The 23,678-nt window shown below is 46.1% G+C and overlaps 1 protein-coding gene across 4 annotated transcripts in view; it reads right to left on the reverse strand.

Annotated features, from left to right (window-relative positions):
* The window catches only part of DCX (doublecortin), a 100,920-nt gene extending 78,110 nt beyond the window's left edge, over positions 1 to 22,810 (reverse strand). For 2 of the 4 annotated variants that reach the window (XM_065411013.1, XM_065411012.1), the window contains exons 1-2: positions 22,444 to 22,810; positions 4,103 to 4,443 (exon numbers count right to left, since the gene is read on the reverse strand). In XM_065411013.1, coding sequence (XP_065267085.1) covers positions 4,103 to 4,443; positions 22,444 to 22,807 — 705 coding nt within the window. In that variant the 5' untranslated portion in view covers positions 22,808 to 22,810. The remainder of the gene's footprint in view (positions 1 to 4,102; positions 4,444 to 22,443) is intronic. The other 2 variants (XM_065411011.1, XM_065411010.1) reach the window with 1 other exon arrangement.
* Positions 22,811 to 23,678: the final 868 nt, after the last annotated feature.

Genomic DNA, 23,678 nt, shown 5'->3' on the forward strand with positions numbered 1-23,678 from the left:
ACCTTTGCTCCAGCAATAGCAAAAATTTTAGGTATGTAAGAAGTTAGGCGTGGCAGTCAGAGAAAAAAAGAGGTAGGCACAAATGGGATAATCAGTGTGGGTGAGAGTTGCAAAATCTGATTCATGTTGTACTGCATTCAAATATTCTGATCATCAGGATGTTTAAAATTACAACCCCATCTACAGTTCCTATTTGGTTTTCTTCTAAATTAGATTATGAACTATTCACGGCAGGAACTGTCTCTTCCCGTGTATTCAAATAGTGCCTGGCCCCTATTGGGACCCAGTCCTGATAAGGGACTGTGGATGCTACTGTAATAAAAATAATAAGAATAATAATTTGCCAGGGCAACCAATTTGCAATACACTCCTTGGATTAGACCAAGTTCCACTCTCAGTTACAGATGCAGTAGGAGTTGTTGCACCCATGTAACAGAGCTGAATTTGGCCCATTATCTTTAAGAGTGGTCTAACACACTATCTTCTTTGTCCTTTATCATTTATTATATGGCTGTGAGAGTGTAGGAGGTAAACTCCTATTGCTTTGATTCTCACTGCGTTGGCTCATGTACAGTAGGTTCTTTGAAGTTCCTTTCTTTTCGAGTTATGGGGTTTCTGTCAAGAGGTGGCAATGTGCTCCCAGCAGAGAGACTGCATGAATACAGTTAAATGGAGCATTAGAAATACGTGCAAGACTGAGTCAAAAATAAATAAGCTTCTTAACAAACACAAAGTGTTTAATAGTTTCAAGAAAAACTGAAATATTCCTCCATAGAAAATGCAAGATACGCAGAGCAACAACACAACTCTATTTTATTTTTTTAACAAAAGCAAAAAAAAAAAAAAATTAGTTCCATTGATATTCTCGAGCACTGGTGTTCCTCTGCCCCTCCTACTCTCTGCCTATGGCACACAGTAGTCTAGTCTCTTTTAGGTCTCCTTTCCCTTGTTGGATTTAGTGTGCAGGTGCTGGCTGGTGACCTGTGATATACAGGAGGTCAGATTAGATTACCTAGTGGTCCCTTCTGGGCTTAAACTCTATGGATATTATGTTTATTCATACACACAGCATCCTGCTCCAAATTTACAGTTTATCATCCCATCTGTAGTAGGTTTGCAGTGCGTAGAAATGGAATTATTTGTATGCCACTGTACCTTCACCACTAATGCCTACATTTCTAAAGCACTCTGATGACTGCTGATGAGTGTCATAGAAATGCCTATGCATAAAATAAATAATCATTTCACCTCATTAAGTGAAGCATATGGACTCAATAAGGATGATTTCCCTTTGTACATTGCCTTTGTAAATTATAACATTTCGCGACAGTGGAAGTAACACTGCTGTGATGGCACTTAAATAGTGAGACTGTCAAGAGTCTTGTCAACATTTCAGCTTTGAGCAGCTTGGGTTTTTGCATGAATCTCTTTTTTTGGAAAATAAACCACGGTTTGTCAGAATTATGCCTTCAAAGACTTCTTTCTGATAGCTTGTGGGAAGGTCAGAATTGATGGTGGACTATGAGACAGTGGATCATACCAGCCAACAACTGCACCCACAGCAGAAAATTTTGGTTCTTTTTAGCAACACTGGGAACAAATTTAGGTGGGAAACTTCAAATACAGTTTAACAGACTAAAACACAAACACTGAAGAAATCTTTAAATGAAACCAAAACATACTGGGCCACATTTTTCCCTGGTGTAGAGCTCTATTAATAAATGATGTAACAACCAACTATTAGATATTACATTACCGTTGTCAGATTGCAAATGATCTCATTTTTCTTTTTATTTCTTCAAAAATACATCACCACATGTCCCTTCATATACAGTGGAACTGGTATGTGAGAGAGAGATGCATCTTTTCTCAGGCAGCTAGTAAAATGTGTGTTCCAGGGGAATGGTGGAGAGTACATATAGAGAAATCCTTAAGTCCTTAGTCAGTGAGTCAAACTCTCACTGAAGTCATTGAGAGCTTTCCAGAGCAAGGACTGAGTAAATTTTCAGGGCCAGATTGTGATACTTTTAGTCACATTGAGTAGAACTTTACTCCACCAGCAGTCCAATTGAAGTCAATGGTGGATAAGGGTACCATTCACTGTGAGAAAAGTTATCAGATTCTGGCACTAAGAATTTAAGGCCACTTTTTAGTACTGAATTCAAGAGCATGTGTATATTTTGACAGCCAAGGACATTGGCATGTGCTAGGGAAAGATAAATTACATCAGGCCTAATCCTACAAACCCTTACTCACATCAATAGTTCAATGTACAGCAGGGGCTTCAGCGCTGCAGACTATACAGCATAAATTCCTGTAGGGGGCTCCAACAAGCAGCAGGACTTGCTAACACAACAGCCAGAAGCACTTTCAAAGCTTCTGGTGGGAGTGAGCACATTACTTAGGACAACTGAGGCAAGTTACAGTGTCCAACCTAAAACTCTGACCCAGAGGCCTGACTGTATTGAACTCAATGGCTCTACTCGTGTGAGTAAGGAATACTCCATGAGTAAGAGTTTGCAGGTCCCATAGATTTCACACCCCTTCATTTATCATGTGACTATGAGGAAGAGATGCACAACACTGATGTGTTTTACACACACACACACACAAAAGTGTACCGTTCTGGATTGTGGTTAGTGGGTCAGACGGCACCCCTTCTCCTTCCTCCACTCCTCCCATCTCTCCCTCACTTCTCGCCTTTCACCTACAACACTAGCTGTCCCTGTTTATTTGACAATACATTGTTGGGTCTTTGGGCAAGGTGATAGGAGGGTGCATTACCAAAGTATAAACCATCATGTCTCATGAGTGGCAAATGCTTGGCTGACCCAAATCTAAAGAAAAGTTTTGACCGACCAACGAAAAAGTCTCATTTTGAAGCAATAATAAATAATGAATTACACAGGTGAGAACACCGAAACTGAGACAAAGCAGTTAATCTGGGCTGATATTCAGTATGATACTTTACATTCTAAACCCAAGGAACAGATATGGGCTAACATACATTACGGACAAACATAACATTCTTTACCTGAAAAATTGACCTTTTCGTTCATTAAAATGTATACATTGCTCAAGTAGATTATCTACCTTCTTGCTTATGTTTCAAGAGACAATATGTAAACCAACACCTTCTGCAGAAGATGGGTAATGGAATTAGTCATTTTAAATCTCCAATATCAATCCCCACAATAAAAAGAGTGTCCAATACAGTATCAGTGGAGGCTGTACTTCCCCACTCAGAAAAGTGAGAAAATAGAGACAGAGGAAAAAATAAAAAGGTCACCCCAATTCCAAGAGCCACTGGCATCTGTGACTTTAACCAAAGATAGATGAAGTATCTATCTGTCCCAGCACCCCAAGCTGTATAGCACACATTCCTTTAGGGGATTCCATAGCAGCAGCAGCAGAAAGACCTTATTCAATGGTCTGTTAGCCACAACACAGCAAGTGAGGGGTACTTTAAAAAATGTGCTTGTGTAATAAGAACATGTAGAGCCAAGTCAAAATGTTCTGCTTACAATGACCCACAAAATTCTGACCCAGAGCCCCTACTGTATATTAACTATTTATACTTTTACCCATGAAGGTATCACATGTCCCATACATTTTCCTACTAGTACAGAGTTAGCCAGATGAGTGTGTTATTCACCAATTAATTTACGCTGACTAGTGCTCATCTGAGAACAAAATAGTAAAACATCACATTTGTTCTAATACTTGTAGGGAGTCCTTGAGAGCTGCTGCTATGGTTACCTAACAAATAAATAAACCTACAGTACAAACTGCTCACATTATTTATATATTTTGGAAAACTTTTGGAGAATATACACAGCTCTCTGGTGCTCAGACAGTGGGGTAGTACATCTGTTTCATTCAGACGGTTGGCTGCATTCTTTGCCTGATATTAATACCAGTGACAATTTAGTAACATAACCACTGGCATGAGAAGTCTGACTTCCAGAAGAACAGATGGTGATGACTGTCTCAGGTTAATTTTAGGCTTCAGTAATTGTTCACTTAGTCAGCATTGCTATAATATATGAGCAAAATAGAGGAGAGGAGAGGGAAAAGAAAAAGAAATTTGCAAATCCCTTACCTGTTTCCCATCCAGGGTATACAGCTTTTTGACCACACCTGTCTCCAGTTTTATAGCTTCAGTGATATCGGTGAGAACTTGCTCAAACGAATGTGCAGTCTTCTTGTTCAGGAGCACGCGAACAGCCTTTCGGGGCTTCACCCCACTGCGGATGATGGTCACCAGCTTGGGACGCACAAAATCCTTGTTCTCCCTTGCCTGGGCACTGTTGCTGCTGGCCAGAGACTGAGGTGCTTTCAGGTTGGCCGATGTCTTCACATTGACAGACCAGTTGGGATTAACATTCTTGGTATACTCCACCTTCTTGAAGAAGTTGTCAGATGAACAGACATAGCTTTCCCCTTTTGAAAATAATAAATACAGAGGCAATTATATAGGGAACCAACATGTTGTTATTAGCACTGGTTGGAAAATGGGGAGAACATTGCACAATTCAAGTTTATGAAATGTTGGTTCCATTTTTCATTGAAATGTCATTTTCATAAAAATTGTTCAGCCAGTTCTGATTATTACCTACATTTCTTAGGTGCTTGTTACTATAGTATCAAGGTAAAAGCAAGTAGTGTTTCCCCAAAACACATACACTGGTCAATAAACTACCCCTTAAAATAAACAGAAACTAATGGATTACAACCCAGTGACCAAGGGCCAAATTCACAAAGGTATTTAGGCACTTAAAGATGCTGATAGACACTTTTATGAATCCCCCTAGGTGTCTAAGGGATTTGGGCACCTGTCTACCATTGAAAACCTCGAGAAGTCACTTCTGTGAATCCCATTAGGTGCCTATCTGCATCTGTAGGCACATAAATACCTGTGTGAATCTGGCCCCGATTGCCAAGAGATACCAACATTGATCAAAAAGGTGCATCTTGCATCATGTCTGAAAAATGGTGACAATCTGGTTCTAAAGAATCTCTAGTGGAAGCAAATTCAAGGATCATTATGCTGATGAAACTAGCAGGCATTGCACATGGGCTTTATTGTACTTTCATTGATTCAAAAGAAGAAATAAGACCTTGACGTAGTTGTTTTTAAATGCTACACCTAATGCTATAGCTCACATTTTCTGTACCACACAAATCCAAGCTCATGCTTAGCAGCCATAGGTGAAATGTTAGAAGGTCATATTTGAGTTTAATCCACATACAGTTGAACAAAAAAAATCAGCATTTCAAAATTTGGTTCAAACTTTTCATTTGCAATCAAATATATGGAATCCTACCTATCCAGGGTTTTACGTCATGCTCATCTCCAGGGTATCTGAGCACCGGGGGATTTGTAACATTTTATTTTGGTGGAAATCTGCAGGATCCTAGGGATTTGTGGGATTTATTACTGGGGCACAGACTGTAAAACAGTCTCCCCGTGGCAGAAGCTCAGTTGCCTGAGTCGTATCAGATGAGGCTGTAGAAATCACTTAAGAATCCATTGCAGGAAACAATTCTGCGGTTGGTAAAGTAAGGGATAAGATAATGTAACAAGTCTTTCTCTGTTTAATATGAATTTCTTAGAAATTCAATGGATTGTCCACAAGTCCAGAGGATCTTATGGACCTGTGGGGTTTTGTTAGGATAATCTTGCAGGATTTGGGTGAAATTTTGCTATGTTTGTATTTCAAACCTATCAGAACATTCTGACTTTAATTTAGTTCAGACTAGATAGACTATCCTTTAAGGAACTGTTCTCCCTGACAGTGGACTGGTTGGGTTTTCTTGCATACTATCTATGAAGAGCTACAGCGACAGGACGTACACAAACAATTCATCGTGATACCTTTCCTCTGTGAAAAGACACTGGGCCTGATTCTCCATTGCTTGAAACCTTGTGTCAACGTTTACACCTGTGCAAAGTGGTACCAAATCAAAATTCTCCATTCACTTTCACCAGGGGTGGCATTTTACACCTCACCTGTGCAAACTGAATGCAGCAGCCATGATTACACAAGGTGGAAGACAGCAAAGAATCAGGCCCATAGTGTCCTTATATTTGTCCTTCTCTGCCTACATTACATTCTTGACACAGGCACAGAGAAGCTTCCTTCATATAACATATGGCAAGAACACTAATAGCTTTATAATACATGGAAGCCTCTAATAGGCTTAGAACGAATGTGTGTTTAGTGTTTACATTCTTATTACTGCTCAGTGTGTGATGGCACGATAAGAAAGTGATAGAAAAGATACATAATATAAATCTTACTCTGTTCCTTTTCGATGTAAAGGGCTTAAAATTCTTTTAGATACTTAGCTCCATGGGAGCAGGAACCTTGTATTCAAATTGCCTGTAAAGCACGGTGCACATTCATAATGCAGTATTTAATACAAAATAACAATAAAGTTATGCAAAGGGTCAAGCTGGGAGGAAGGAGAAGACCAGAATTGTATGTGAACAAGAGATGGGAAGTACACCTCTACCCCGATATAACGCAACCCGATGTAACACGAATTCGGATATAACGCGGTAAAGCAGTGCTCCGGGGGGGCGGGGCTGCGCACTCCGGCGGATCAAAGCAAGTTCGATATAACGCGGTTTCACCTATAATGCGGTAAGATTTTTTGGCTCCCGAGGACAGCGTTATATTCTGCATATAGAGGTAGAGGTGTAATGACAAAACACCCCAGCATAGAGTGAGACACAGGGGAAGAAAGACAAGACTTAGGATGATTATTTGATTTTTTTAAACTATGCATTTGATCAAGTAATGTACCCCTGGGATTTACATTACGGCTGCAATCCCATTATGGTGTTCTGAAGGCAAACACAAACCACCAATGCATTTATGCTGTCACCAGGATCCCTCAATCACAGACATTTCATTTATAGTTGAGGCTTCATAATTCCTTATATTTCTTCCATTGGACCTAGCAGAAGTATAAAGACATTACACAATGCTTTGCTATTATGAAGAATTCCCACTGGAGATATTGATCATCTTTCAGCAGCACCTAATCCTAGGTCTTTCTGATTAATAAATGATAAGCTGCAGTTTATCTATCTGTTTCAGCTCGGCAGCAGCTGGTGTTCAGGGGGGTCCTGCCTTTATCTAGCTGCATAGCTGGTTCTGTGGCTGAAGCACTGCAAGTGCCGTCTGACTTACACAGTGAGAGACCACCCCCGTTAGAACCCTGAGCCTTCCACTAGTCAAACACCAGACATATAACAGGGATGGGCAACAGGCAGCTAAGGGGCTGCATCTAGACTGCTAGATCATTGTATTTGGCCTGCCATAACCCGGCTCAGGGCAGGCAATACAGCAGCACTGCGGCCAGGAAAGGGACAGGGTATCACCAGCCTGAACATGGACATCACGAGATACTGGGATGAGAGCCAGTGGGCTAGAGCAGGGAGCTGGACCCAGCCCCGTACATGAGTCACCACTACAGGGTAAGTGGGGAACAGGCTCTCCAACCCCCTCCCCCGTGTGCAAGTTACATCATCCTACAGACCTGACTCCCCCCATGCAATCCCCCCTTGCATCACCCCCTCCCAGGTACAGTACCCGATTCTCCCCCTGCATCACCTCCCCAGGGCCAGGACCCAATTCCTTCCACCTCCAGTCACCCCCCCTGGCAACAGGACTTGACCCCTCCCACTCCCCGCATGCATCACACTCCCTGGCCTGCCAAAGGGTTTAGTGGTTCCTCTACTATCTTAACATTGCCCATCCCTGAAATATAATATTTACATTCTAGAGCGAGGAAGGATGGTCTTCTATTTAATCACAGGCCTGAAAATCAGAAGATCTGGGTTCTATTCCTATTTCTGCCATAGGGCTCCTGTGTGATCTTCGGCAAGTCACTTAACTGATCTTATGTCTCAGTTTCCATATCTGTGAAACAAGGATACTAATATCTACCACACTAGGCTTAAATCGTTAATGTTTACATAATGCTTTTGGGGTGCTTGAATAAAAGAGGATACAGAAAAGCAAAATATATGTTTGCACTGTGTTCTATAAATACACAAAACCTTAAAGAGAACATTTTTTCATGGATAAGTTCCACATTTAAAAAAAAATCAGTGCTTACTGTTCTGTTTGCTGGAATGTAACTGTTACATTTGCTCCAGGAGAAATATTTGAAATGTCTCACTATGCTATGTAGTTGTCTAGTATATTTATAACACTCTGGAGGAGTGAAGGTAATATTCCTTTACTAGACCTTAATGCGGGGATGTTGCGGGGCTAGATAGTCTAGTAGTTTCAGACACTGGCCTTTCAAATTATGCTGATGGTCACATGTGGAAAACACAATAAGTTTTGTATTTTCAACCTAGCCCCTAGTGAATATTTTTGTTCACATCACAAAGCCAGCCAGCAATTTTCTTTGATTGGCAGCTTGCTCTCAGGAGAAACCAACATTCAGAATAGAAGCAGAGGTGTTGCAGAGAATGACTGAGGTGCAGTAGTAGGTCTGTATGAAAAAATCATCCCCTCTCTTTCCGGAGCCACAAATTTAACTGCAATGTGGAAGGGGGGCTTTTTGTTTGTTATTTTAAATCTTGGATTCATTTTATGTATGTCCCAACCTCTCATATTTTATGGCCTCTGAGTTGCCAATTATTATTATTAAGTTCCTCACAGGGGTAATTCCTTTTTAAACTCTTCTTTCTCTTTTGTCATGTGCCACTTGGAGGCATTTTTGCAGCAATCTATCAAATCTGCTAAAATAGAGTTCTATTACTGTGGATTCATTATTTGGTAGAGAACAACAAACAAACAACGACAAATGACTTGCGTGACAGGGCAGTAGAAGGAATGGGCAGGCATCTCAGGGAACATAAGAACGCTCCAAGCACGAAGAGGTAATACCTCCAGAACCAAAGGGTTGTCCAGGAGAGACCAAATGAAGTCTTCTTTCATGAGCAATGGATATTTCTCCACCCACACATTTATTAAGTAGCTAATGAGAGGTCAAGGTATAGGACACTGGTTCTCAAACTGTGGATCGGGACCCCAAAGTGGGTCACAACCCCATTTTAATGGGGTCCCCAGGGTAGGCTCAGACTTACTGCAATCCAGGGCCAAAGCTGAAGCCTGAGTCCCACCGCCCAGGGCCGAAGCCTGAGGGTTTCAGTCCTAGGTGGTGGGGCTCTGGTTACAGGCACTCTGCCTGGGGCTGAAGCTCTTGGGCTTCAGTTTTGCCCCCCACCCCGTACAGGGCAGTGGGGCTTTGCCCCCACCCCACCCCACACACACAGGGCCACGGGGCTCCGGTGGGCTCAGGCTGCACGATCCCTCCAGGGATCGTGCGGTAATTTTTGTTGTCAGAAGGGGGTCGCGGTGCAATGAAGTTTGAGAATCCCTGGTATAGGACTTCCCCAGACACAAAGAAATATAACTGCAATAACCACTGTGTGGTTTGGTGGAGGGAACTCACAGTTTATCAAATGGTATGAGGGAGAGGAGCACAGAACAGTACTGAGAGTCAAACACAAAAAGCAGAGAGCTTCCTCCCGCCCCCTGGCCTCAATCCTGCCAAGGCTCACACACGTGTTAAAGTTTAAGTCATATTGAATTCATTATGAATACTTATGTGCCTATGTCTTTGCAGGATGAGGTCTGTTATCATTCAGGAACTGAACGCATGTTCAGTAATGCAGCTGGAGCTCACATCCATTAAGATATGATGAGCGGCCATTTTGTTGTATTCACACATTGAATTCCAAATGGCAGCCCCACAGCCCCAAACACAATAGTCACATTGACCTCTGCAACCTCCTCGTCTCAAAGGAAAATCTCATTTGCACATTTTTACTTGTTTTTCTTTTTAAAGAAAAATGTGCTATTAAATAAGGCTTTCGCTTTCATGGCACCAGATCACTGCAGAATGTATGTTAAATCCATAGCGCCAAAGCGACACAGGATTGACTTCTCTTTATCATGGCACCAGGCTAGTGCAAGCACGGGCTACCTGGGTCATGATGCCAAGGTGCTGCAGGAGTGGACACGCTCAACGCGATGCCAAATAACTACAGTGTTGCATTATATCTATCATGGCACACAGCCAGTCCAAGGCAGAGACAATTTGTCATGGCAGAGACAATTATTTAGTTTAAAGTTTCAAAGTCAAGCCTAAGTCATAATTACTGTATTTTCCATTAGAAGCTATGCCGTCTATCGAATTTAATTAGTCCACTATGGCTTTAAATTAAGCACAGCTTCCATTGCATCTAAACCTTTTTTTTTTTTAAAGGAACACTAGGCTTGAGGTGAGAGCTTTAAACTGTAGAGGCTATCAGTTAAGCCTTAACGTAGCTTGGCAATCTCCCTTTGATAACAGCTAATGATGACGGAAGGTCACCTTTTCAAAAAACAGCTTCTCAATTTGCACCAGCTAGTTTTGTGAGTGCAATAAATTCTGCTGTAAAATTTTCATGCACGAGTGGAGAAGCTGGATTGAGGCCATTTTGAAAATTTAGCTGCCAAGGATTATTCCAATAAATAGTCTCTCATGGGCTGAGGCCAACTCTTCTGGTTGTCGATTTGGCTCCCACAGATCATCCATTTTATATTGCATTTGACTTTCACATTTCTTGGGGATTTATGACTTCAATGGGAATTGGACTCAGCCCCTTGCTGGAGCGCCTCTGTATTATGCTGGATTGGCCATTCAGATTCTACCACCTGGGTTTCGTGCCATCTCAGGCACGAGGCGGGATTTTCTGTTGCCCTGAAGACTTCTCCAGTTCCTTAGAATTTACTTGCAAAAGGCACCATTTTAAAAATGGAATTTTAGGGTGAATTTTTCTTCTAGATTCTCCCACAAGAGTCTTTAGTTTAGGAGTAAGAGGAGCTTACTGATCTTGCTTGTAAAATAAAGCAATTATATAAAAGAAAAATGGTATGTTCCCATACTGCCTTTCATACCACAAGACCCCAAGGTGCTTTACATCCTGTATATACAGAGGGCACTCACCCTGTCAACCTCGGGATGGGACTCAGTCATTTTGGGTCAGCAACAGTGAAAAACAATTCAGTTGAAATGCAGCAGTAATTTTAGTTATTAGAATGTAAGTACCCATGCTAGGGTGTTTTTTTTCCAGGACACCAGCCATGTACACTAGTTCCAAAGGTTCCGGAACCTCCTTCAGTTAGTTTAATACTGAAGTTTATTGCAGTAAGTAAATTGCACACACACCACATGGGCATTTCAACACACCTACTAACACACCGTCTGTTCTAGCATGCGCTAGGCTCTTTGTAAAACACAACACAGTTTTCAGCTGGTGCACATATTCAACTTCCTCTCAAACCCTAGCCAAAGTCACCCAGTGATGTTTTATACAAATGAAACCGCTTCTGACCAGTAGCGGCATGAAGCCTAGGTCTACATACTAGGGCAGGTGAACTATCTACCATCAAACAATGCAGCCTAACCCAAACCATGAACCAGACAAGGATAGACCACTTTCCAAGGGAAGGAAGGCTCAGCAAAAAATGAAGGCACTGGATAGGAATACAGGAGATTTGGGTTCAGTCCCCAGCTCTGCCACAGACTTCCTGGGTAACCCTGGGCATGTCTCTGAATCTCTCTGCACCTCAGTTCCCCATCTGTATAATAAGGGATCCGAATATTCCCTTTCCCCCCCACTCATTGTCTATATAGATTGTAAACTCTTTGGGAAGGAACTGTCTCTTCCTATGTGTTTGTATAGTGCAGGGGTAGGCAACCTATGGCACGGGTGCCAAAGGCGGCACACAAGCTGATTTTCAGTGGCACTCAGACTGCCTGGGTCCTGGCCACTGGTCCAGGGGGGCTCTGCATTTTAATTTAATTTTAAATGAAGCTTCTTAAACATTTTAAAAACCTTATTTACTTTACATACACCAATAGTTTAGTTATATAATATATAGACTTATAGAAAGAGACCTTCTAAAAATGTTAAAATGTATTACTGGCACGCGAAACCTTAAATTAGAGTGAATAAATGAAGACTTGGCACACCACTTCTGAAAGGTTGCCGACCCCTGGTATAGTGCCTAGCACAGTGGGGTGTCCAATTTGGTTGGTGCCTCGAGGCACTGCTTTAATATACAGCATCAGCACACTGGGGATTAGACCATCTCAGGAGAAGTGGCAGTAGCCTTTTCAGAATGTTAAAAGGCACAAAGCTAAAAGTGGGAAAGGAGACAGGAGGTTTAAGGGCAAGGAAGAACATGGGGAGAGGCAGAAAACGAGCCCATACTGGGGAAAGATTATGGCAAACGTTCAAGGTGAAGCTGAAGAGCTTGGGTTTGGTATGGTAAGAAATCTGGAGTCAAAGGAGGCTCTATAAATACATTAGGAGCAAGAGAAAGACAAAGGAAAGTGTCGGTCCACTATTTCTTGGGGAAGGAGAGCTAATAACTAGGGCCCTACTAAATTCATAGTCCATTTTGGTCAATTTCACGGTCACAGGATTTAAAAAATAATAAATTTCATGATTTCAGTTATTTAAATCTGAAATTTTATGGTGTTGTAATTATAGGGGTCCTAACCCAAAAAGGATTTGGGGTGGGGGGGGCAAGGTTATTGTAGTGGGGGGTTGTGGTACTGCTATCCTTACTTCTGCGCTGCTGCTGGTGGTGGCGCTGCCTTCAGAGCTGGGCAGCTGGAGAGCGGCGGCTGTTGGCCGGGAGCCCAGCTCTGAAGGCAGAGCCGCTGCCAGCAGCAGCGCAGAAGTAAGGATGTCATGGTATGTTATTGTCACCCTTACTTCTTCGCTGCTGCCTGCAGAGCTGGGCCCTCAGTCAGCAGCCGCCCCTCTCCAGCCACCCAGCTCTGAAGGCAGCAGCACAGAAGTAAGGGTGGCATGGTATGGTATTGCCACCCTTACTTCTGCACTGCTGCTGGCAGGGCGCGGCCTTCACAGCTGGGCACTTGGCCAACAGCTGCTGCTCTCCAGCTGCCCAGCTCTGAAGGCAACGCAGAAGTAAGGCTGGCAATACCACGACCTCTTAAAATAAGCTTGGAACCCCCCTGCAACTCCCTTTTGGATCAGGATTCCCAATCTGAGAAACCCTGATCGCTCCCTTGAAATCTGTATAGGGTAAAAGCACATAAAAGACCAGATTTCATAGTGGGAGACCAGATTTCACGGTCCATGACACATTTTTCATGGCCGTGAATTTGGTAGGGCCCTATTAATTGATTATATCAAGAAGGTTGATATGTTTAATGCCTATTTTGCTTGTCTTCACTAAAAAGGTTAATTATGACAGATGCTTAACACAATTAATATTAACAACAAGGGGGAAGAAAAACAAGCCATAATAGAGAAAGAACTGGTTAAAGAATATTTAGATAATTTTAGATGTATTAAAGTTGGCAGGACCTGACAAAATTCACCCTTATGGTACTTAAGGAACTAACTGAAGCAATTTTGGAACTGTTAGGTGATTATCTTCAAGAACTCAGGGAGGACAGGTGAGGTCCCAGTTTGCTGGAGAAGGGCAAACATAGTACCTATCTTTAAAAAGGGGACTCAGGAAATTATAAACCAATCAGCCTAACTTCAACATCTGGAACAAATTATTAAACAATCAATATGTAAGCACCTAAGGGATAATAGGTAAGTAATAGCCAGCACAAATTTGTCAAGAACAAATCATGTCAGACCAATCTAATTTCCTTCTTTGACAGAGTTACTGGACTAGTGGATAGGGGAGGAAGTAGTAGATGTGATATATCTTTATTTTAGTAAGGTTTTTTGACACAGTCCTACATTAAATTCTCATAAGTAAATTAAGGAAATGTGGTTTAGAGCAGTGACTCTCAACCTTTCCAGACTACTGTACCCCTTTCAGGAGTCTGATTTGTCCTGTGTACCCCCAAGTTTCACCTCACTTAAAAACTACTTGCTCACTGTAACAGGGTTGGGACTCACCACCCGGCGCCTCCTACTGGTTGCCTCTGGGAATTAGCTCAGTCCAGTGGAGCGCCCTCTCTCGGTGGTGTCCCACCCATTGTCTCACCCTTGGTTGGCTTCTGAGCCCACGTCGCTCACCAACCCGCGGCGTCCTCTTCAGGACCACTGCCCTCTGGCAGTGCCCTTCAGTCCATCCACACCCCCTTCCGGGGGGGGTGGTGTGTGTCAATCAGCAGTCTCTATGTCCAGCCACCGTGGTCAACCACACACCCCAAAGTCTAATCCCACCTGTCAGGGATCTGGTGTGGTCTATAATGGCCGCTCCCTACGGCCAATGGCTGGGTGTACTGCAAGGGGGGGACCCAGGCCCGCCCTCTACTCTGGGTCCGGACCCAGGGACCCTCTGGCGGCAGCCTCGCTGTCCTCCTTCTCTCCCCTTCGTCTATCCACTTCCCTGGGCCGCTTCCCCTACGGCCCCTTGCACCCGCTAGGCCCTTCCCTTCAGGGCCTGCAGCCTGGCAGGATACGGGCTAGAGCGCCCTTTTGCTCCCCGAGCCTGGCCAGCACTGCGCTGTCCGCGGTGCTAGTCTCCCTGCTCTGGAGACAGACCCTCCCCTGTCGAAGGCCTGGGACAGACTGACTGCTCTCTCCCTGAGCAGCCTTTTTATAGGGCTGAGCCTGGCCCTGATTGGCTGCCTCCAATCTGGGCCCTGATTGCCTCACAATAAGCCCTTTTCTGATTGGCTGCCCGTCTGCGCAGGCCCACTGGCCTGCTGCAGCCTAAATTCTCAGGGAGTGGGGCAGTCCGCCCCACTACACACCCTCCCCCTTAAGAACCCTCTCAGGGGGGAATTCCCTATTGCCCCTGTGCTCCTCGCAGCTGGGCCCTCAGGGAATCTCTTTCAAAGTGCAGGCCCTCCACCAACTGGAGCCACCTGCTTCCCTCTTCTATGGTCTGGGTCCCCACCGTAGACCTCCCTGGTCCGACGTGGGTTCCCACTTCCGTTTGGGTTCCCACCTCGGTCCTCCCAGCCCCTACGTGGGTTCCCTCTGTTAGGTGGGGCCTCTCTGCCCCAGCCCCTGGGTCACCAGCAATCACACATCACTGAACAAAAACACTGACCCAGGAACCTATCCTTGCAACAAAGCCCGATGCCAACTCTGCCCACATATCTATTCAAGTGATATCATCATAGGACCTAATCACATCAGCCATGCCGTCAGGGGCTCATTCACCTGCACATCTACCAATGTGATATATGCCATCATGTGCCAGCAATGCCCCTCTGCCATGTACATTGGCCAAACTGGACAGTCTCTACGCAAAAGAATTAATGGACACAAATCTGACATCAGGAATCATAACATTCAAAAACCAGTAGGAGAACACTTTAACCTGTCTGGTCATTCAATGACAGACCTGCGGGTGGCAATTTTGCAAAAAAAAGCTTCAAAAACAGACTCCAACAAGAAACTGCTGAGCTTGAATTGATATGCAAATTAGATACAATCAACTTAGACTTAAATAGAGACTGGGAATGGCTGAGCCATTACAAACATTGAATCTATCTCCCCATGTAAGTACTCTCACACTTCTTATCAAACTGTCTGTACTGGGGTATCTTGATTATCACTTCAAAAGTTTTTTTTCCTCTTACTTAATTGGCCTCTCAGAGTTGGTAAGACAACTCCCACCTTTTCATGCTCTCTGTATGTGTATATATATATCCTCAATATATGTTCCATTCTATGCATCCGAAGAAGTGGGCTGTAGCCCACGAAAGCTTATGCTCAAATAAATTTGTTAGTCTCTAAGGTGCCACAAGTACTCCTAGACTTTGGTTAGTTCAGCATTGCTTAATGTGACCCTGCATCCTAGAAAGAACATATTTACGATACCCTGATACCCCCTGTTTACAGAACAGCCTTCCATGATATAGATCAGGGGTTGGCAACCTCTGGCACGCAGCTCCCTGGCGGGCCGGGCCAGTTTGTTTACCTGCCGCGTCGGCCGGTTCGGCCGATCGCGGCTCCCACTGGCCTCAGTTCGCCGCTCCAGGCCAATGGGGGCTGCGGGAAGCCACGGCCAGCATATCCCTCGGCCCGCACCACTTCCCGCAGCCCCCATTGGCCTGGGATGGCAAACTGCGGACAGTGGGAGCCACGATCGGACGAACCTGCCGACACGGCAGGTAAACAAACTGTCCCGGCCCGCCAGGGTGCTTACCCTGGCGAGCCACGTGCCAGAGGTTGCCGACTCCTGATATAGATGTTATAATCAAAAATGCAGAATGTAACACTTAACACTAATTTCAGTTATTCAGTGTTTATGACAAAAGCAAAGTCTATGAAGATCAGTCGCTCTTTGATAACTACTTTTTCCAGGTTCTAGTTGCTGTATTGAAGGTTATGCTTTATAAAACAATGACTGTAATTATGCTTTCATTACACTCCAATTATTCTTTCTGATACATGTAGTTACCATTAATATAAAAGGTTAATTATATGATTGAAATAATTTTTATCCCTTTACTGACATTTTGGTTTTTTTCCCTGCATGTGCTAGAATACAAACTTATAAGCAAGAAGTTAACTGCAATGTTTATGTGAAAAATTATAGTCCAGTTGCAGTGCAACTACAGCTGCTGTAATATAAATTATAACTCATTAATGTCTCTTTCTCTTTCTGTTTGGTGTTCTGCAAGCAGGCTATCCATAGTGACATGGGAACATTGTTATCATGGAGTAGTTGGTAAAGGCATTAGGCTATTAACTTTACATTTTTATTCATTGGAATGGGGATTTCTTTGTTTTCATTCCATTCAGATACATGTGTACATTGGCTGAGGTTCTGTAGTGCGACTCTGCCAACCACATTTTAAATAAGTACTTGTTTTTCAAATTCACGTCAGCAGCTAAATCTTTTTTATTGCCATTTTGGTGTGACACACCAAAGGCAAAATGTCAGCACCCCCTGCTGTAACCTAATCAGTTAAACAAACACTTTTCCAGGAGCTGGGTAACATTCCTGCTTGCAGCAGGGTGAAGCCAGTGCAAAATGATTTTAAAAAATAAAAAGGCAGGGATATTTGCTTCTACTCCACTGCAAAAACAGGACACGTAAGAGATAAACCAATGGAACAGGAAATGTGATGTTTCCTTTTTATGAAGCTATTACTGAAAATGGAAGAGTTACAATAAACAGTGAAACCCAGAAAAATGTGGCTGGCACCGTTCCTCTGGCGACTATTTTGGACATACTGAAAGACTGACGCTAAATATATGACATAATAATTAGTTTAAAAAAATCCTCACACCTCCATCTGTTTGACATCTGTTCTTAATCTAATTGTAGTAGGGAAGTTGTATTATTCTATCATCTCTGTATCTTTGCTAGTGAAGCTCCCAAAGTAATACTACTTAGTATATTACTTATTCTAATACGTTTTCATCCATAGAACACAAAGTGCATTACAAAGGCAAACAAGTATCCATATCCCCATTCTACAGGTGAGAAAATTCAGGTGAAGGGTGGGTGGGGGTATAGAGCCTTCCTGAAGCTCACACGATGAATCACAGGCAAAGCTCAGCACAGAACCAACCTCCTCGTAATGTGCAGGCCAGTGTCTTATTCATTAAAACCTGCTGTTTCCTAATAAAAGGAAGGGGCCTCGTGACTTTCCTATAGTCTCATCAAATGAGCCAGAAGGTCTGTTTGAATGAAAATGCCACCAACCTGCTTCCTAACAATACCAAAATAGCTTCAACTCGGTGAATCCAGATAAGAAAGAACCAAGTGTCTAAATTTCTAATTGAGAAGAGAGCACAAGAATTACTGTGGGCGTCCTCTTCATTCATTATACACAACTATGCCAACTGCAGACACCCCCCCTCCTCCCCCGCCATGGCATTGCTCCTGGGAACGAAATAAAGCTCTGACCATGTAATGATATTATTTCCTGTCTTGACTTCAGGCGGCTTTGTCTCCAGAGTGTGACATCATTAAAGATGGCAGCTCACTGGATCAGAGGTAACTCACGGGGCCAAAATAACTCCGGTTTACTGAGAGGAAACTGAACAACCTGCCCAAGTTCTGAGTTGACCAGATTTCATCCTGAATCTCAGTTTTAGAAACAGTTTGGAACAGTCTGCAATTCAACAATTCCATAGATAACCTACACACAAACAGGCACCAAGGCCTATCACGAACCACTAAAATAGCCGTTAGTGTCAGTGCACACATTCTTGCACAGATACACACACTACACAAATGCTGTCCACACCCCCCCCCCAACCCACAGACACTGAACACATCCCTCCCAAGGTGGAGACACGCCCCTATAGACACACTGTCCACACACACCCCAACCCACAGACACACCCCTACAAACACACGGCACACATCCCCCTCAACCCAGAGACACGCCCCTACAAATACTGCGCACCTCCCCCCCACAGCACAGACATGCCCCTACAGACACTGTGCACATCCGCCCAACACGCAGACACAATCTTAAAGACACTGTGCACATCCCTCCCACTGCAGAGACATACCCCTGCACACACTGCGCACATCCCCCCAACACACAGACAGGCCCCTACAGACACTGTGCACATCCCCCCAACACATAGACATGCCCCTACAGAAACACTGTCCACACACACCCCAACCCACAGACACACCCCTACAAACACTGCACACATCCCCCAACCGTGCAGACACACCCCTACAAACCTGCGCACATCCCCCCACTGTGCTGACACACCCCTGCAGACACTGCACACATCCCCCCCCAACACGCAGACACGCCCCTGCGCACACTGCGCATCATCCCCCAACACACAGACATGCCCCTACAGACACTGCGCACATCCCCCCACCACGCAGACACACCCCCACAAACACTGCGCACATCCCCACACCGCGCAGACACACCCCTACAAACACTGCGCACATCCCCACACCATGCAGACACACATCTGTAGACACTGCACACATCCCACCACCGCACAGAAACACCCCTACAGACACTGCGCACAACCTCCCAAAGCGCAGACACGCCCTTACAGACACTGCGCACATCCCCCCAAACACGCAGAAACACCCCTACAGACACTGCGCACATCCCCCCAACACGCAGACTCGCCCCTACAGACACTGCGCACATCCCCCCAACACGCAGACAGGCCCCTGCACACACTGTGCACATCCCTCCCGCTGCACAGACACACCCCTACAAACACTGCACACATCCCCACACCATGCAGACACACCCCTACAAACCTGCGCACATCCCCCCACTGTGCAGACACACCCCAGCAGACACTGCACACATCCCCCCAAAGCACAGACACGCCCCTACAGACACTGCGCACATCCCCACACCGCGCAGACACACATCTGTAGACACTTCGCACATCCCCACACCACACAGACACACCCCTACAGACACTGCACGCATCCCCCCAAAGCGCAGACACACCCCTACAGACACTGCGCACATCCCCCCAAAGCGCAGGCACACCCCTACAGACACTGCACACATCCCCGCAATGCGCTGACACGCCCCTACAGACACTGCACACATCCCCACGAAAGCACAGACACGCCCCTACAGACACTGCGCACATCCCCACACCGCGCAGACACACATCTGTAGACACTGCGCACATCCCCACATCGCACAGACACACCCCTACAGACACTGCACGCATCCCCCCAAAGCGCAGACAGGCCCCTGCACACTCTGTGCACATCCCTCCCGCTGCACAGACACACCCCTACAAACACTGCACACATCCCCACACCATGCAGACACACCCCTACAAACCTGCGCACATCCCCCAACCGTGCAGACATACCCCTACAAAGCTGCGCACATCCCCCCACTGTGCTGACACACCCCTGCAGACACTGCACACATCCCCCCCCCAACACGCAGACACGCCCCTGCGCACACTGCGCATCATCCCCCAACACACAGACATGCCCCTACAGACACTGCGCACATCCCCCCACCGCGCAGACACACCCCCACAAACACTGCGCACATCCCCACACCGCGCAGACACACCCCTACAAACACTGCGCACATCCCCACACCATGCAGACACACATCTGTAGACACTGCACACATCCCCCCACCGCACCGACACACCCCTACAGACACTGCGCACAACCTCCCAAAGCGCAGACACGCCCTTACAGACACTGCGCACATCCCCCCAAACACGCAGAAACACCCCTACAGACACTGCGCACATCCCCCCAACACGCAGACTCGCCCCTACAGACACTGCGCACATCCCCCCAACACGCAGACAGGCCCCTGCACACACTGTGCACATCCCTCCCGCTGCACAGACACACCCCTACAAACACTGCACACATCCCCACACCATGCAGACACACCCCTACAAACCTGCGCACATCCCCCAACCGTGCAGACACACCCCTACAAACCTGCGCACATCCCCCCACTGTGCAGACACACCCCAGCAGACACTGCACACATCCCCCCAAAGCACAGACACGCCCCTACAGACACTGCGCACATCCCCACACCGCGCAGACACACATCTGTAGACACTTCGCACATCCCCACACCACACAGACACACCCCTACAGACACTGCACGCATCCCCCCAAAGCGCAGACACACCCCTACAGACACTGCGCACATCCCCCCAAAGCGCAGGCACACCCCTACAGACACTGCACACATCCCCACCAAAGCACAGACACGCCCCTACAGACACTGCGCACATCCCCACACCGCGCAGACACACATCTGTAGACACTGTGCACATCCCCACACCGCACAGACACACCCCTACAGACACTGCACGCATCCCCCCAAAGCGCAGACACGCCCCTACAGACACTGCGCACATCCCCCCAAAGCGCAGACACACCCCTACAGACACTGCACACATCCCCGCAATGCGCTGACACGCCCCTACAGACACTGCGCACATCCCCCCACTGTGCAGACACACCCCTATAGACACTGCACACATCCCCCCCAACACACAGACATGCCCCTGCACACACTGCGCACATCCCCCCAACACACAGACACACCCCTACAAACACTGCGCACATCCCCCCAAAGCGCAGACACGCCCCTACAGACACTGCACACATCCCCCCAAAGCACAGACACGCCCCTACAGACACTGCGCACATCCCCACACCGCGCAGACACACATCTGTAGACACTTCGCACATCCCCCCAAAGCACAGACACACCCCTACAGACACTGCGCACATCCCCCCAAAGCACAGACACGCCCCTACAGACACTGCGCACCCCCCCAAAGCGCAGACAGGCCCCTGCACACACTGTGCACATCCCTCCCGCTGCACAGACACACCCCTACAAACACTGCACACATCCCCACACCATGCAGACACACCCCTACAAACCTGCGCACATCCCCCAACCGTGCAGACACACCCCTACAAACCTGCGCACATCCCCCCACTGTGCAGACACACCCCAGCAGACACTGCACACATCCCCCCAAAGCACAGACACGCCCCTACAGACACTGCGCACATCCCCACACTGCGCAGACACACATCTGTAGACACTTCGCACATCCCCACACCACACAGAAACACCCCTACAGACACTGCACGCATCCCCCCAAAGCGCAGACACACCCCTACAGACACTGCGCACATCCCCCCACCGCGCAGACAGGCCCCTACAGACACTGTGCACATCCCCCTAACACACAGACACGCCCCTACAGACACATTGCTCACATGTCGCCACTGCACAGACACACTGCACACACACCTCCTTCCAATGTGCAGACAAGCCCTCTGGACAGTGCACACACTGCCCTAGTGCACAGACACACTGCGCATATCCCCCCACTGCACCCACAAGCCCCTACAGACACTTCGCAGACATGCCTCCCCAACACATAGACACACAGCTCACATGTCGGCACTGCACAGACACACTGCACACATCTCCCTCAATGCAGAGACACGCCCCTAGAGACACACGGCGCACATCTCCCCACCGCACACACACGGCGCACGTCCCCCCAATGCACGGATATGCCCCTACAGACCCAGCTCCCCCCACGCAGACACACCCCTACAGACATGCCTATCCCTACACACATATTTACTGAACCATCCCTCCACAGACTCCTCCACACCTCTCAAGCAGGCAGGCAGGTACACCCCCTTCAGACAGACACGCACATGTTTTCTATCCAATTGCCTCATCTTTGTATTTGTATTTTTTATTTTATTTTTCTAGAGCAATAAAACTCCCTACAGTCACCTCCTCGAAGCTCTGGGTAGGCATTCAATAGATACACAATTCAGCTGACATTACAGTATCATCTATTGAACGCTAAAGAAATGTGACCTTAGAGTCACATCTGAATGGTGCAGATTAATTTCCCCTCCCCCAGCCCCTCCTCACTGCACCATAAAGCGATCAGCATATCATGCTAATTACCTTCTTCCAGTTCATCCATGCTCCCAATCTTTCTGGTCCCATCGATGGTGTAGATGTAGCGAACTCCCTGAGGCAGGTTAATGTTATCAGACAGAGAACGGGTCAGGTCAGCCAGCAAAGCATCAAAGCTTCGGAAGCGGTCGGAGGACACGGCATACACAATCCCCTTGAAGTAGCGGTCCCCATTGCGATAGAAACGCACCTTCTTTGCTTTCTTCTCATTACTCAGTGCCTGTAAGGTCCTGGTTCGGTAGAAGCTACAGTGAGCACTGTGAGTGGGGCTGGGCAATCCATTCATACGTGAGCCTCGCATGTTTCTGGACGTCTTATCTCTTTCGTCAAAGTGTCCAAAATCAAGTTCCATAGTTTGGTGAACCCTAAAGATCTGAAGCTGAGTGGAGGGGAATGGGGAGGAAGGAATGCATATGAGATATTAGACTGATCAGGCCCCAAATCCAGACAGAAATTACATACCCACAAGACCTTGGCTTTTCTTTGAATGAACAGAAGCAGTTTATTTTCAAAGTGACCCATGTCCTGCCCTGATCTAGCTTCATATCAGTTCTGGGGCTGGAGGAGGTAGGGGCATTTTTGGAAATGACCCACCCATTGCGGGGAAGGAAATGTATTTTTAAATAGCAGCCTGGTTTTAGCACATTTAAGTTCCGTGCAGTTTTGAAGCGTAGTGAATTGAGACCTTGGGCTGAAGAGATACATGAAAATTACTAACCAAAACCCAAAATCCCACCCAAACAACAAAGGCTGGCAATTAATTAAACCTCCTGCGCCTTGGGAGACTTTCTCTGGCAGCAGAGAACAAGCAGCTCCCAAGGAGTTAGGTTTCAATCTGTAGATTTGCAGAAGGAACAAGAGTGTCTGAATGTTTGAAATGGGAACAAACTGGTATTTACGAAAGAACAGGCACATGGGAGTAGCCAGTTTCTTTGTGACAGTCTGTTCAATAAAGACTAGCAACCAGATACTAAACTCCCCCCACCCAGCAGCCCCCTCCCAGCCCATCAATCAATTTCTGACACCATCCTACATTTCCAAGAAGAAATGACTGACATTTTTTTCATTGAAATGAGGGTTCGATAAACAATTGTCAATTCACCAGTCCTTCCTGGGTTTGTTTCTGGTAATAGGAAGAAAAAAAATTGGGTCTTTTTGTTTGTTGTTTTATTTCCCCTACCCTTAAGGAAGTGATTTAATTGTGGAAATTGTCCCTGTCAAAG

This window comes from Emys orbicularis, chromosome 9 (assembly GCF_028017835.1).
Source record: "Emys orbicularis isolate rEmyOrb1 chromosome 9, rEmyOrb1.hap1, whole genome shotgun sequence".
Classification (NCBI taxonomy): Eukaryota; Metazoa; Chordata; order Testudines; family Emydidae; genus Emys; species Emys orbicularis.